The sequence below is a fragment of the Strongylocentrotus purpuratus genome, unplaced genomic scaffold (assembly GCF_000002235.5).
Source record: "Strongylocentrotus purpuratus isolate Spur 01 unplaced genomic scaffold, Spur_5.0 spur5_scaffold_7, whole genome shotgun sequence".
NCBI classification, from domain to species: Eukaryota; Metazoa; Echinodermata; class Echinoidea; order Camarodonta; family Strongylocentrotidae; genus Strongylocentrotus; species Strongylocentrotus purpuratus.
In genome coordinates, this window is record NW_022145613.1 from 15,270,307 (window position 1) to 15,285,716 (window position 15,410).

The following is a 15,410-nucleotide window of genomic DNA, read 5'->3' on the forward strand; positions in this document are numbered from 1 at the left end:
ATATAGAGGGCGCAAGTAGATACAAGTAGTACAGTGTGGCTTTAAACTTTCCTTGCATTCTTCGTGATTTTCTTGTTTTTCTTGATCAGGTCCAGACAGAGTCGTCCAGTCAGATCTACAACACTCTGCTGGAGCTCTACCTCCATGACATGGCTCACGAAACAGAGAAGCGCCCTCGCCTGGAGCTCGAGAGGAAGGCCATGGCATTGCTGCAGACGGGAGAAGTAAGAATTCCATTAGTGGGAAAGACGATTGGGGGATGGGCAATTTTTAGTCGATGGTCGATGACATACTGGTAAAGTTTTTCCTTTCCCATGGTACTGTACCCACACACAGACATGCAAGTGGATGCATTTTAAAGGTAAAGACCAGTATTGGAAACGCCCCAATTTCAAAAAATGAAATGGAAGCTCTCATTACCAATCATGTGAAAAAATATGTTTTGACTAATACATGATGATAAAAAATTTGCCGGGAAACCGCCTACTAATTCATATATTTGGTAAATTTGTTTCTCTCATGGTCTGTGAGAGATATAGGGTAGTCCCATATACATCTTTCTGTGTATAGTGCTTGTAACTTTACGAAGAATGGGCCAAATTTCTTATCATTTTGATGATTCCAGAACCTTGCAGATGCTAGATGCTAGATGATCAACCTTTTCTGATCGATTCCACAACGTTTCTTTCACAATGCAATCGCATGACCATAACTGGTCTTTACCTTTAACATTACAGGGCCCTGTTTCAAAAAAATTGGTATCAACAACAAGTTACAGTAACTATTATAAGCTACTGAAATTTCAGCTTTTTATTGGCTAAAGGCAAATTTTTCATAGATATTTAGCGTTTGTTATTGATCACAAGTTTATGAAACAGCGTCCAGCTTCACTCTGTATTTGAGCTGCCAAAATTACATGTAAAACCATAGAGTGATTCTCTGTAGTCAGAATCAACATCATTGGTCTTTTTGTGTTTCTTGTATGCATTTGTACTGTCATGTATCCTAATATGTGTTCTGTGAACTTTTCATATTTCTCTGACAACAGACCAGATACGACATAGACCAGGCTCTTGTTCTTTGCCAGATGCACAGTTTCCAGAAAGGAATACTTTATCTGTATGAAAAAGCTCAACTGTAAGTTTTCATTTTGTTTGGTCTCAAAAAAAAAATCATAAACTGATGAATGTATACTTACTTTGGTTGCCTCTTTTTCTCTCTTTCTTGCCCTCATATTCTCTTTCTGTCTTTTGCTCCTTTTTTGTCTTTCACACTCTCTCTCCCTCATTCTATCCCTCTTTCTCTGTCTCTGTTTATCTCTCTCTCTCTCTCCCTCTCATTCTCTTTCTATCTTTAACTTTTTGTCACACTCTATGTGGTCCATTCTATTCCCCCCTCTCTCTCTCTCTCTTATCTTTCACTCCTTTTCTTTCTTTCACGCTCTATCTATGTGACTCATGCTATCCCTCTTTCTCTATCTATCTCTTTTCTCTCCTCTTCTGGTGACGGGAGACATGTAATAAAAGGTAATACAAAATTCTAGATCTAAATTTTAAAACCTTGCAAGCAGAGATTTCCTAGAATGATATTCTAGATACATACTCATACAAGTCATGTATATGTGGAGATTTTTCAAACAGGAAAGAAATCAAACAAATGTATTTTTAACATAGTTACTTTTATTGAGATTGTGATCTATCATTATTAAAAGTTTGTCTCTCCTATGTTTAATACAGCTACCAACAGATACTCCACTTTCACATGGAGCACGACAGTTACGATCAAATCATTGAGGATTGCAAGAGATACGGGTAAGAAATACATGTACATGAATAAACAGTTCATAGAAAATGTTAAGACAATGAATTAGTTTTAATCTTGCAGTTTATGTTTAGTTGTAATGATAATGCATGTTTTAACTACATTTTCTTTTTATTAGAGTACGGAGATCTCTTACTGTACTAATCTACCTGAAGAAATTAACCAGATTTCTTTCATTGAAGAGCTTTAATAGAGATATTTTGAGATAAAATTCAAAGTAATTCAAGGATTTGAATAAAAAAAGGCTATGAATGTAGCTCACCTGCATTTTTTGTTTGTCCCTTTAAAAGAGTAAAGAAGTTTAAACTGTAATAAATTGAGTCACAACAGTATATGAAATATGAATCTTAAGAGTGTTCCCATTAATCAAATCTTACTCTACACTGTGTGTTTGTCCTACCCCAGGAACCAAGATCCTAATCTGTGGGTACAGGCCCTCTCCTATTTCGCTGCCAAGGAAGAGAATTGCAAGCCGTACATCGTAGAAGTCCTCTCCCAAATTGACCGAAGGAATCTGCTGCCCCCTCTGTTGGTGATCCAGACGCTGGCCCACAATTCCACAGCCACACTGTCGGTCATAAAGGTATGTGAAGGAGATCTTGTCATAAATGAAATGAATGTGTAAGCACCATTAATTTTTTTTTTTTTTTTTTTTTTGGGGGGGGGAGCCGCGATATAACATTAATGAAGTAAGTCAAGACAATATTTAAATTCCAGTGTAATCATATCTGTCAATAAACATAGGAATATTATAGCAAAATCAAGGCTTCAACCCTTGAAGGTTATGCACATTTTAGTAAAGAATTGTTAAGTATGCAATAGTAGCTGCAATTGTAATATTGATGATAATATCCTTGTCTTGTCCCTGGATTACTAGGATTATATTGTAAGACAACTTCAGCAGGAGAACAATCAGATCACGGACGATGAGAGACTGATCAAACAATGTAGGGAAGAGAGGAAGAAGACAAGGAGATGAAACAAAATTGCAAAATTTGTGGAAACCCTCATGAAAGTAAAAGCTTGTACAGTAGCTTCAATCATAATTTTGACAATAATTCTCTTGTTCTGGCCCTTTATTTCTAGGATTACATTGTAAGACGACTACAGCAGGAGAACGATCAGATTGCTGATGATGAGAGACTGATCAAACAATATAGGGAAGAGACTAAGAAGATGAAGAGCCAGATCGAAGAGATGAAAACAAGGTGAGAGTCACGCTTCTAAAGCATTAGATTGCAAAATATGTTTAGAATATCTTATTGGCTAGAAGCTTGCTCCATAAAAGTTTGATTCCTATATAGTTTTGAAATGTGGTAATTGACAATAAGGAAGTATCAAGACATTATTTATTTTGTTCACAAAGTACATATTTATTGTGTTTTTAGATAATCTGATTTTCACAGATATTCAAAATACTTTGTAAGTATTGATAATGCAACGTGTTCTAATGGATACATTAAGTGATTGCAATGGTTTCCTTGAGAAGTCTTACACTCTATGTATTTGTCTCTCTGTATCTATCTCTGTCTCTCTCCTCCCCCTCTTCTTTCTCTCTCTCTCTGTCTCTCTCTCTCTCTCCCCTCCCTCCCTATTTTCCCTCCCTCCATTTCCTCCATTTAAACCCTCCTTCCCTCCCCTCCCATGCTGTTTCATCTCTCTTTCTCTCTCTCTCTCTGTCTCTCTCTGTCTCCAGCGCTAAGATGTTCCAGGTCTCTAAGTGCAGTGTGTGCAATCATCCCTTGGAGCTGCCTTCTGTTCACTTCCTCTGTCAACATTCCTACCATCAGCAGTAAGTACTTAAATTATCTAAACCTTTTTTCCCCTTCATTTCATATAGTTTAATATACTTGAACATGCAACTGTATTTGTCTTTGCTCAGGTAGCTCAGCGAAATGTATATACATGTAGTTGCTCAAGTAGCTCAGCATAATGTACATACATGTAGTTGCTCAGGCAGCTCAGTGAAATGTACATACATGTAGTTGCTCAGGCAGCTCAGCGTAATGTACATACATGAAGTTGCTCAAGCAGCTCAGCGAAATGTACATACATGTAGTTGCTTAGGCAGCTCAGCAAAATGTACATACATGTAGTTGCTTAGGCAGCTCAGCGAAATGTACATACATGTAGTTGCTCAGGCAGCTCAGCGTAATGTACATACATGAAGTTGCTCAAGCAGCTCAGCGAAATGTACATACATGTAGTTGCTTAGGCAGCTCAGCGAAATGTACATACATGTAGTTGCTTAGGCAGCTCAGCAAAATGTACATACATGTAGTTGCTCAGGCAGCTCAGCGAAATATACATACATGTAGTTGCTCAGGCAGCTCAGCAAAATGTACATACATGTAGTTGCTCAGGTAGGTCAGCGTAATGTACATACATGTAGTTGCTCAGGTAGCTCAGCGTAATGTACATACATGTAGTTGCTCAGGCAGCTCAGCGTAATGTACATACATGTAGTTGCTCAGGCAGCTCAGCAAAATGTACATACATGTAGTTGCTCAGGTAGGTCAGCGTAATGTACATACATGTAGTTGCTCAGGCAGCTCAGCGTAATGTACATACATGTAGTTGCTCAGGCAGCTCAGCGAAATGTACGTACATGTAGTTGCTCAGGTAGGTCAGCGTAATGTACATACATGTAGTTGCTCAGGTAGCTCAGTGAAATGTACATACATGTAGTTGCTCAGGCAGCTCAGCGTAATGTACATACATGTAGTTGCTCAGGTAGGTCAGCGTAATGTACATACATGTAGTTGCTCAGGTAGCTCAGCGTAATGTACATACATGTAGTTGCTCAGGCAGCTCAGCGTAATGTACATACATGTAGTTGCTCAGGCAGCTCAGCAAAATGTACATACATGTAGTTGCTCAGGTAGGTCAGCGTAATGTACATACATGTAGTTGCTCAGGTAGCTCAGTGAAATGTACATACATGTAGTTGCTCAGGTAGGTCAGTGTAATGTACATACATGTAGTTGCTCAGATAGCTCAGTGAAATGTAGTGGCACGAAAAGATGAGTCCTAAACACAAAATCCATAATTGTTGAAAGTTGTAATTTTATCACACAGAGGTATAGATCGACATCATAGACTTGGTAAATACATGTACTATCTTGATTAGGTTAAATGTTACCTAAGCTTACATTCAGATATGTAAAAAAGAACTTCTAACGAGCAAATACGAAAACAAACTAGATGGACCTTCGACCGCGCGCGGTCAAAAATGATGCCTCTGCCATGGAGCAATTTTACAAACCAAAACAGAAGCGAGCTATTTTTGCATACATAATGAGTCCTGTGACCTTTGACCTTGGATCTCGTGACCCCAAAGTCTAATCAGTTCATTGGCTCTGCAAGATACATCCATGACCCAAGTTTGGCGGGAATCCATCAATTGGTTCTTGAGATAACACGATCACGAGAACGGGATGTACGGTATGACGTACGGATGGACGGACGGACACCCCAAAAACATCATATGCCTCCGGCTAGAAGGCATAAAAAGCACATTTATTGTTTCCCTTGAATATGTTCTCTCATTGAAACATATAACATAGGCACCTGTCTTGGTTCAGGGAAAAAAAAACTTTTTAGTGCTGACTATCACCCCTGACTGTACAACTAATTATTAAAACTAAAGTAATAAAATCAACCTTAATCCTGCTTCCTTTGTTACAGTTGCTTTGAGAGTTATGCTGAGAATGAGCAGGAGTGTCCTGCATGTCTGCCTGAGAACAGGAAGGTTCTGGATATCATCAAGGCACAGGAGCAGAGCAAAGACCTCCATGAACAGTTTCATCGACAGGTTAGTAGACATTTTTCTTCTCACAATCACACCATTTCCCTTTAATAATAATAGATCACATTTATAACGCGCCTAATACATTGTTTCTAGGCGCTGTGGTGCTGTTGTCCCAGCAGCCATTAAGTGAAGCAATGTCCTTACACAAAATAAAAGCCGGAACTACAGCACCATGTTTACACAATATTATTCAGTACAAAATTACGGTATGTTACGCTATGTTATGTTACAAAATTACAGTTTGTTACAGATAAATTAATAAATCAACTTAATCTAACTTAAATTATGCTAAAGATGACTTATTTCATAACAAATAGTAGTACGACATCATTTATTTATTTTGACATGTTTAGAGAAGACAAAATTCATGATATGGATTTGAACAGATGGTGTTTTTAACATTACTTTGAAAGTGGATATAGAAGGAGCATTTAGGATGTAGGACGGGAGGCTATTCCACAACTGGGGGCAGCTACAGAAAGTTCTCTATCACCGTATCTTGTTTTCACAAGAGGGCCAGGAAGTATTACACTTATATACCATATTTCCAAGTGAAAATGGACGTGTTTAATTTTTACATTAATCTATTCCCAGAAACTAAACAACCACAAAAGCAGTTATTGAAACTGAAGCAGACATTTATTTTCGAATTCACCCAGAGGTAATGTCTTACAATTGATTGAACATTATATAGTTTATCATTTTGTGTCCTTGGGGAAAAGCTCTTTTAAATCCGATAATTATCGTAGCTGTTATCATCTGTATATATGCTTTACAAAGCTATGTTTTTGAGCTTTGGATTTCTATTGAATTTTTCAGAAATTAATACATTATAAAAGAATCATATTCTATTCAAAATTGTTCTTGTCTAATGTTTTTAACTTGTTCTCTCTTTCTCTTATGTCCATTATTATTGTTTTACGTAGCTGGAAAAATCTCAAGATGGCTTTTCAGTTGTAGCAGATTATTTTGGTAGAGGAGTTTTCAATAAGGTAAAGAAGTAACTTATTTAGTTTGAATGATGATTGTCATGCAATGTTTTTGTCAGAGAGGCAATGTTTGCATAGTTAGACCTTTATGAGTTATTATGTCAGTGTGGTGTAATGCAGTCTTTATGTTATCTTGTGAATATTATGTTCACATAACTGTCTAATTGTGAATGTGTTAGTATTATTATTATTTATTTATTGCAACCAAAACTTGAGGTTGGATTTGTATTTGGATGTTGTGCTGTGCAGTGCATTTTGTTGTCTGTTTCTGTAGACTAATGTACTCTTTCACTCATACTGGTAGACTTACATGTACATGCATTAATTTCCGCTGATTTTATACAGGCCATTTAATTAAGGCATTTTCAACAGCGGTAATAGGACCTCCATTATATTGTTCTGAATTTATTTCTCTATTTCCAAACATTCCTTTGAAGTGATATGAAGACATTTTTTTCTTCAAATTTAACAGATGTATATAGGATAATGAACATTTATTCTTCATATTAAAAAAAAAGGAACTTACATGCAAAGACATTTTTCATCCTAATTTACAAAGAACAGCCAATTTAACAGTCTTTATAGCCTTTGAAATCATAGTATATTGATTTGAAATATGCTAAGAGGGTTTAAACAGAAACAAAAAGAACTTGTTAATTCTCCCTGATCCCTCCTAAACTGTGTTTTACTGTTGTGATGTGTTTGTGTATACCCGTCAGAAGTCTCCTTAATCTTCTTCAATTCAGTCTCTAATCTTTCTTTCCTGCAGAGAAATCTGACTTAAAACAATAAAAAAGACGACTTTGATTAGAGACATTTTAAACAAGATTTAGTTTTTGAAAACGTTAACATTAACATTAAAGGCTTGTTCAGATACGGTGTGAATGGCAACTGCGTGCAAGGAAGGACTTGCGCGTATTAACTGAGCTCTGTGCTATAAGATACAGAAATGCGAAGCATACTATGTTATCATTAAAGTTAAGTTTTGCCGCGTCACATCTGAATAAGCCTTAAAGGTAAAGACCAGTTTTGGAAACCCCCCCTCTCAAAAAATGAAATAGAAGCTCTTATTACCAATCATGTGAAATAATATGTTTTGACTAATACGTGATGATACAAATTTTTCCGAGAAGCCGCCTACTAATTGATATATTTGGTAAATTAGTATATCTATTTGGACCTGATAGATATCGCGCACGTGTCATGTAGTCCCATATACATCTTTCTGTGTACAGTGCTTGTAACTTTACCAAGGCTGGGCCAAATTTCTTATTATTTTGATGATTCCCGAACCTTGCAGTACACACCAATACTTGTATGCTAGATGCTCAACATTTTCTGATCGATTCCACAACGTTTCTTTCACAATGCAATCGCATGACCAGAACTGATCTTTATCTTGTCCTTTAGCCTGTCCCTTTTTAACATTCTGTCTCTAATCTTTGTACTTGTCTTTCAATCTGTGTCATTGCATTGTCAGTTGATTGTGTCTTCTGCACCATTTTCCGACAACTCTGTGAACGATTCTGTTCCGTCTCAGACGTTGTCTTCACGCCCTGACAACCTTTCCTTCTAAAAGCATGAAACCAATCAGTTGCCTGCTGATTGCATTTTGTCTTTAGTTTGCATTCTTGTAAGTGTTGAGAGTCACCTCACGGTAAAGCACAGTTTTGGAAAGGGCCATGAAATAGGTTTCCTGTTGCATCTTAAAAAATAAAAAATAAATAAAAAATTTAATTATTAAACATTACAAATTTCATAAATTCATAAACAGTTCATAAATCCTTTACTTTTTTCACAAAGTATACCCATTTCATGAATCTATAACTTTCATGAAACATTTCAGGTACTACTCTAAATTGGCGCTTACATATACATCTGTATCTATTATCAAAATTCTCATATTTTCTGCCTCATATTATGGCTTTGACCAAAATTGTGTTTTACCTTCACTGCATGCTTCCATTTTGACATTTAGACTTGTTCACATTTGATGTGGGAAACCACCTAAAAAAAAATTGTAGGAAATTCAAAATGTTTTATGTGTCAATGAAAGGCATGTGGATTTGAAGAAAAAAATGAAACTGAGTGATGCAATGACACTAAAGTGTATTAACCTGCATGTACCTTAGTGTTTTAAGAAACAGAAATGTGAAGTGCACTATGGTTATGTCATTTTATCTTGCCACATTATTTTTTAACGGCCACTTTATTATGTCATGTGTGAACGGCTTTCACAATGGAGCACTATTCTATCGCATGTGAGATTAAATGTCGAAAAGGGATAAAGTTTGACTAACATACAGTATTTGATATATTTGAGTGAGGTTTGCGGCTTCACCGCACCTATTCTTTCGACAGGGTTAGTTGGCCCTGAAGAGGGTCCACCCATGCTCTATCTCGACTTTTCAAATGGTTGTACCTATCATCTTCAGGTTTCCTCTTTCAGGACCAACTCACCCTGTCAAAAGAATGCGTGGTGTAAACTCAAACCCCTCTCAAATCTTTCCTCACCATTGAAGCCTTCACAGATAACATATTTAATTTAGTAATTTAAATCAATATCTGGATCTCCTATGTCCATATTCTACCAATTCAGTTGAAACTGAACCAAATCCAAGATCACATTTAACAAAAGGAGAATTAAGAACATCACATTTAACAAAAGGAAAATTAAGAACTCAGGCTTACTTCTTTTGTTTAATCTGAGTTTTGACAAAATTTGAAATTTGAGTAGAATACGGGCCTTAGGGTTCTTGACAGGTCCCGTAGGTTCAATGATCTGCATGTACTTTCTGATTGCCTAGAAGCTCGTGCATGTTTCAGAAATATTTACTTGTGACATGATAACACAGATAAATTAATTACCTGTAGACTAATATAAACTAGACAGATTTTGAAATTTACTGCAGAGTTATATATGGATGTAAAAATAGTTCATTCTATACGATCAGTCAACTGATTGGGTGAATGAGGTAAAAGTCTTAAATGTTAACATAACGGTTGATTCAGTAGTTATTCTAACTAATACTGGGTACTTTCATTTTCTCATTGTGGATAGGTCACCCTTCTGACTGACTCATTTAGTAGTCCATCCAAGTCGGTAACCCCGGTTCAAAGGTCACAACCTAGCCAGCCATCTAGACCACCTCCCCCATCAGCTCAGCAAGTCAGATCTGCAGCCGCACCACCCCGTCCCACCCCAAGTGCAATGTCCGCTGCCCCTAGACCCCAGGGAGGTGTATCCACCCAACAGCCGGTCAAGACCAAGGTCACCAGGGCCCCAACCGCATCCATGCCAAGCTCTCGCCAGCAAGCACTCCCACAGCGACCATCCACACCCCCAACAAAAAGAACCCCACCCCCATCCCAGCAGCCTCCACCAACCAGGTCTATGCCTCCTCCGACCCAAGCCACGGCAAGCCGACCAATCAGAACTGCAGACCCTCCTAAACGTGTGCAAACCCCGGCCCAGCAGAGCCAAGCTCGGAGTACCCCGCCCACCAAGGAGTACAACCCATTTGATGAACCCAGTGAACCAGTGAAACCTGCATCCCAGCAAGGGCGTGGTACAGCTGCCCCCGTTGCACCAGCGAGGCGGAGCTATTCCGGAGTTAAAGGTTCAGGCCAGGACGCCCAACCGGGCAGGGGTTCTCCATCATCAACTGGGGGGCAGCAAGCTGCCCCTCGGAGGCCACCCACCCCTCCTAATCCATTTGGTGAGGAAACAAGCTCTGATGGAAAGAATCCATTTGGTGAAGAAACAAGCTCTGATGGAAAGAATCCATTTGGTGAAGAAACAAGCTCTGCTGGAAAGAATCCATTTGGAGACGATATAGATGAAGATGACAAAAATAACCCTTTCTTCAACTGAAATTCTTTGATGTTGCTGACATGTACATGATATGGTATGTTAATAATCAGAATGGTGTAAGCTTTTTGCTATGGTGTTTGTCCCAAAGGTCCAAAAGATGTTTACATGTATGTTAGCTCTTAACCCATGGTTAAACCTCCACATGTGTAGTTTGTGTATATCCTCATGTCCAAAGAGCCTTCAATGATATGTTCATGTTCATTTGATATGCTTATATTAGTACACCTATCATTGTCTAAGATGGAGGTTTGACCTACAGGTGATAGACCCTGGATTAGTTCAAACATCCCTTGTGAATTTAAGCCTACAAAAAAATTGTGTTGTCCAAATTCATGAAATATTACAACATAAAGTGATTGCATTATCACACAAAATGTTGACAATTTTGTGACAATTTCTAAGTGGTGAAAGTGTCCACTTATTTTAAAATTTTGTGAAATATTTTGGTTGCAAACAAAAATATGATTTTACAGTATTTTCCTGGCATGCAGACTTCCAGGTAGTCATGAAATAATCGATTTTAGAGGAATCATATTTAAAGCTCATGTACAGTATTGACAAATTCCCCAAATCGGTGTGTTCAAATTCTTTGATGCTAGTATGATGCTAATAATGCAAAGTAACTTCACCTTTTTTCTTTTTTTTTGTGCAAAGATTAGATCTGGTAATAAAGTATGATGGATTGGCAAGCAAATGCCTTCTCAGATGTTTCCACTAGCCAGAAATTTACAGGATCACACTTAATTTTCCATTTTTATTTTGACACTTTTTCATAGTGTACATAGGCTTTATGTTGTTATATATGTTCTTGTGATGTATTTGTATATTTATTGGAGAGATATATCAAACTTAGTGGTATTACAAGGTAGGTAATGTGTTATTGTTTTATGCTAATTAATATTAATTTTGGAGAACTTGCAAGCTGTCCATCAAGAGTAATATTTTTAGGATGAGAGAATTTCAATGCATCTTTTGTCGTTTAAGCTTCCACCAACCTAAAGCCGTGACAGTGGACTTTTCCTGGCAAATCAATCCCTCAAATTTGTGTAGTTTCTTGTTTTTTTTTAGCTAACAGTAGTTCACTGGAGCTAAGATATGTGACAAGGTCATGTGACCATCCCCACCATTTTTTTTCTTGACCAATGTCAATATACATGCGTTTCACTGAGACTGCGAAAAATTATATTTCCAACCCTCTCATTGCTTTTGTTTTGTGTGAAAAGCCTTCATGGATTGAAAGGAATTTCTTTCTGCGATGTATCACTGTGGTTAAAACTTGCACATCAATTGTTTAACAAGTTTAAATACTGTAAACAAAGTGATGACCAAGGAATGATGATGAATTCCATGAGGTCAGATTGTTTCTTCTATCGAAATGATATGATATCAAATTGTTTAACAAGTTTAAATACTGTAAACAAATTGATGACCAAGGAATGATGAGGAATTCCATGAGGTCAGATTGTTTCTTCCATCAAAATGATATATCAAATTGTTTTATATCTTAATAATGTTCTATTGAACCCTCTTGTAGACTTGCTTTTCCTTCATTTTCTTTTCCAATTACAAGAATTAGAATATGGCACCTTAAGTCTACAAGTCATGTCCATATTCCTTATTTTGTTAATATTTGTATACCATTCTATCTATTTCATTATTTCAAGTTGATGAAAAAGTAATGTTTACATAGAGTTAGAATATTATCACAATTTCCAGTCAAAGTTTTATCAGTGTTTTATCTTGCCTTAATTGTATATTTAGAACAAGAAGTATGTCTTAATTTGGTCGATTAATAAAGCAACTATAACTCTGTCATACATGTAAATATGGAAGGAAAAACAGATTTCCATCCTCTCTTATGATGTGAAGTAAAGTGTTGATTTGATTTTTTTTTTTTTTTGGGGGGGGGGGGATTTAACATGCGTTTCTATTCTGGTAGTGAATGGCAGGGTTAAAGAACAAATATATAAATGTTTCAGGAGTTATTTTGGAGAAAAAAATATTGATAATACCTGAATATTTAACATTTGCTGGTATTGCAAGTATGGTTTAATTAATGTACAAAGTACAACAGACTAGTGTAAGATCAGAGATTTATCATGAATATGATAGTTACGTAATAAATGTAATGGAAGACTTTATATTGAAAAATATATATTGATGGCTCATTATGGATATTCTTTTTTTTAATACAAGAAAAAGAGAAAGAAGAGAGAGGGGGAGAAGAATAGAGAAAGAGATAGAACAAGGGAGATGGAGAAAAAGAGAGGGGGAGACATAGAAAAACAGTGAAAGGTCGCGACAATTTATCAAAGGGAGCAAAATGTTTAAAGATGAAGAGAGATCAACAGAGAAGGAAGAAAGAGAAGGAGAGGATGGAGAGATAGAGGGGAGGAATACTGAATAGAGATAGAACGAGAAAGATGGAGAAAAGAGAGAGAGAGAGAGAGAGAGAGAGAGAGGATCATATAATATGGAGTTATTGACGAATGGAGGCAATTTTAGAATGTAGTAGTGTCGGATTAGGAGAAGAGAACAATTCTAGAAGGAGAAAAACAAAAGGACACCCCCCCCCCCAAAAAAAGGGTAGACAATCGGGCTTTTTAAAGTGTACATATCCTCCTGACCTCTTCGAATATCCTTTGTACAAATAAAACAAAACATCCGCATCACAAGTAAAATACATGTACATTCAGGTAAATCTAGTTCATGTTTGTTTGTATGAAAATAATAACTGGGTGCTTTTTACGGTGTGTAAATATTTGTAAGGAGGTCACGCGTGACAGTTCAGGCTGCCACTCCAAAGACGAAACAAACTCCACAATCGCAATAAGAAAGGGACATTATTCAGAATCTACTGACGCTCGTTGTCTAAATCACGAGATTATAAGCCATTTCGTAATTCCCTTTGCGCATGTGCCAGCTTCGTCGGGTCAAAGGTCAAAAGAAGTAAAATTGCCGTGTTTTGCCTTTGTTCTGGAGAATCGTGCGTTTAACTCGATTCATTTGTGCTGTGGTAATTATTATCACTATATGAACATGACTGACAAAAAAAAAGCGGACAAAATATACAGTTCCTCAGGTAGACAAAGGAACATCCCTTCACTGCTATTATGTAAAAATGTGTAGAACAGGTGTCACATGCATATTCACCTTTTTACATAATAGCAGTGAAGGGATGTTCCTTTGTCTACCTGAGGAACTGTATATTTTGTCCGCTTTCTTTGGCTGTCATATTCATAGTGTATGAGCGTGTAATTTCTTACTTTTTTTGTTGAATCACCGCGATCATCTCAGGAACAAGTAGTTGAAAGGTTAACCTTTATTTGTTTCTTAGATTAGAACAAAAGTATATTTGATGGATTTTTGAGGCTTTTGACAGCGAGTTTCGTGATCTCATCCCGTCGACGACCGACCCGCTTCACCAGTCCCCGGCCCCCCCCCCCCCCCACTCAGTGTTATTTAGGGTACGCATATGCTCGTACCCTCTTTTTGAAAGCACCCCCTATCTGAGGACTGCCAACATTTCCGAACCCCCCTTTCGCGGGCTTTTTGCGGGCTTTTCCTGCCTTGGAGACCCCCCTAAATCAGGAAAAATGCTCAATGTACCCCCCTAAATTCGGAATAATTTCTCAGGATTCCAAAGAGATGAGAGAAAAAAAGAAAAACACCCCCTTTTTAAAGAAATCTCCGGGTGAAAAGTCAAATACACCCCTTTTTTTGCAAATCTCGGGCCGGACTTTGTCGCACGAAAAGTACCCCTTTACCGGACATTTTGGCAACACGCATGCGGTCATTCCGACCTCTGAGTGGGGGGGCCGGGCACCAGTCATCAGTGTCGTCCGAAATTAAATTTCTTGGTGATGTTTCAGAAGAAAAATGCAATAAATTCACCCCGCGGATGATAGGAAGACATGAATAAATAGTTATTATCAAGTACTGTTATGATTATGCAATTTGATTACCGACTTGAAATCTGACATTATACGTCGGTTCCACGCATGAATTTTCATGTTTGAAAATCTAAGGTAGATCTAGATCTATTTTGGGTGGAGGGGGCCGGGGATGGGGGATATCAATGATATTGTCACGTGTGTCTTGATTTTGCTTTCCTAGGAATTATTTTTGGTTCAATTAAACCTGAAATTGTAATAAATTTTGCAACATCATGTGATTAGATGCTTCATTTGAGATGATTGATTGCTCAGACTCCCCTCCTTGTACAAGTCCATCAGGGTCCGGCAAGCTACCTGTTGGTGTCTTCAACAAGTCTCCGTAATGTTCCTTCTTCTGCTGCTCTGCCCCCGGTGGGGTCACTCCCTGCAAAGAGTGACACGTATGACCGTTACCACCAATGCATATAACCCCCTTTTGCGGTCAATTTCAAGGACATTTAGTGAAATTTAACCCCCTTTTTTACGTCAAAACAAGGACAAAATCGTACTTTGGAATACCCCTATTTATAAGATTGTAAGGACACTTTCGCAAATTTACCCCTATTTTACCATATTTCAAGGACAAGACTCGGCTCCGAGAATTTTTCTTCCCGGTTTTCTCTTTTCCCTTTTCCTGACCCCTATTTGTCAATTTCGAGGACACCTGTGCCCCCCTATTTTCTTTATTTCGAGGAATATTTTGTCCTCGGACATTGCTTGAAATTGACCCCTTTTTCCGCGATTTTGGTAACGGTCATGCGGTCCGGAAGTCACATTGAGTGACCCCACCGGGGCTCTGCCACACCGGCTGAGGTGGCTGGCGCCGCGAGCTCCAGCATCATCTTCGCAGCAAACACAAGCGCTACCAACTCCTCCTTTCGCCCGCTGACTTTCAAGTTCCTTTTGCGAAGATAATCTTTGAGGGCAGGAACTGTCCACAACTTTATGTCATCTATAGACACCACCGTATCGTCTTCCAT

The 15,410-nt window shown here is 37.8% G+C and overlaps 1 protein-coding gene across 1 annotated transcript in view; it reads left to right on the forward strand.

The window, feature by feature from the left end:
* LOC594240 (vacuolar protein sorting-associated protein 11 homolog) overlaps positions 1-12,650 on the forward strand; it is a 29,983-nt gene extending 17,333 nt beyond the window's left edge. The window contains exons 18-26 of the mRNA XM_030974980.1: positions 90-224; positions 1,049-1,137; positions 1,737-1,811; positions 2,227-2,404; positions 2,908-3,029; positions 3,518-3,613; positions 5,509-5,635; positions 6,559-6,624; positions 9,683-12,650. Coding sequence (XP_030830840.1) covers positions 90-224; positions 1,049-1,137; positions 1,737-1,811; positions 2,227-2,404; positions 2,908-3,029; positions 3,518-3,613; positions 5,509-5,635; positions 6,559-6,624; positions 9,683-10,495 — 1,701 coding nt within the window. The 3' untranslated portion in view covers positions 10,496-12,650. The remainder of the gene's footprint in view (positions 1-89; positions 225-1,048; positions 1,138-1,736; positions 1,812-2,226; positions 2,405-2,907; positions 3,030-3,517; positions 3,614-5,508; positions 5,636-6,558; positions 6,625-9,682) is intronic.
* The last annotated feature ends 2,760 nt before the right edge of the window (positions 12,651-15,410 follow it).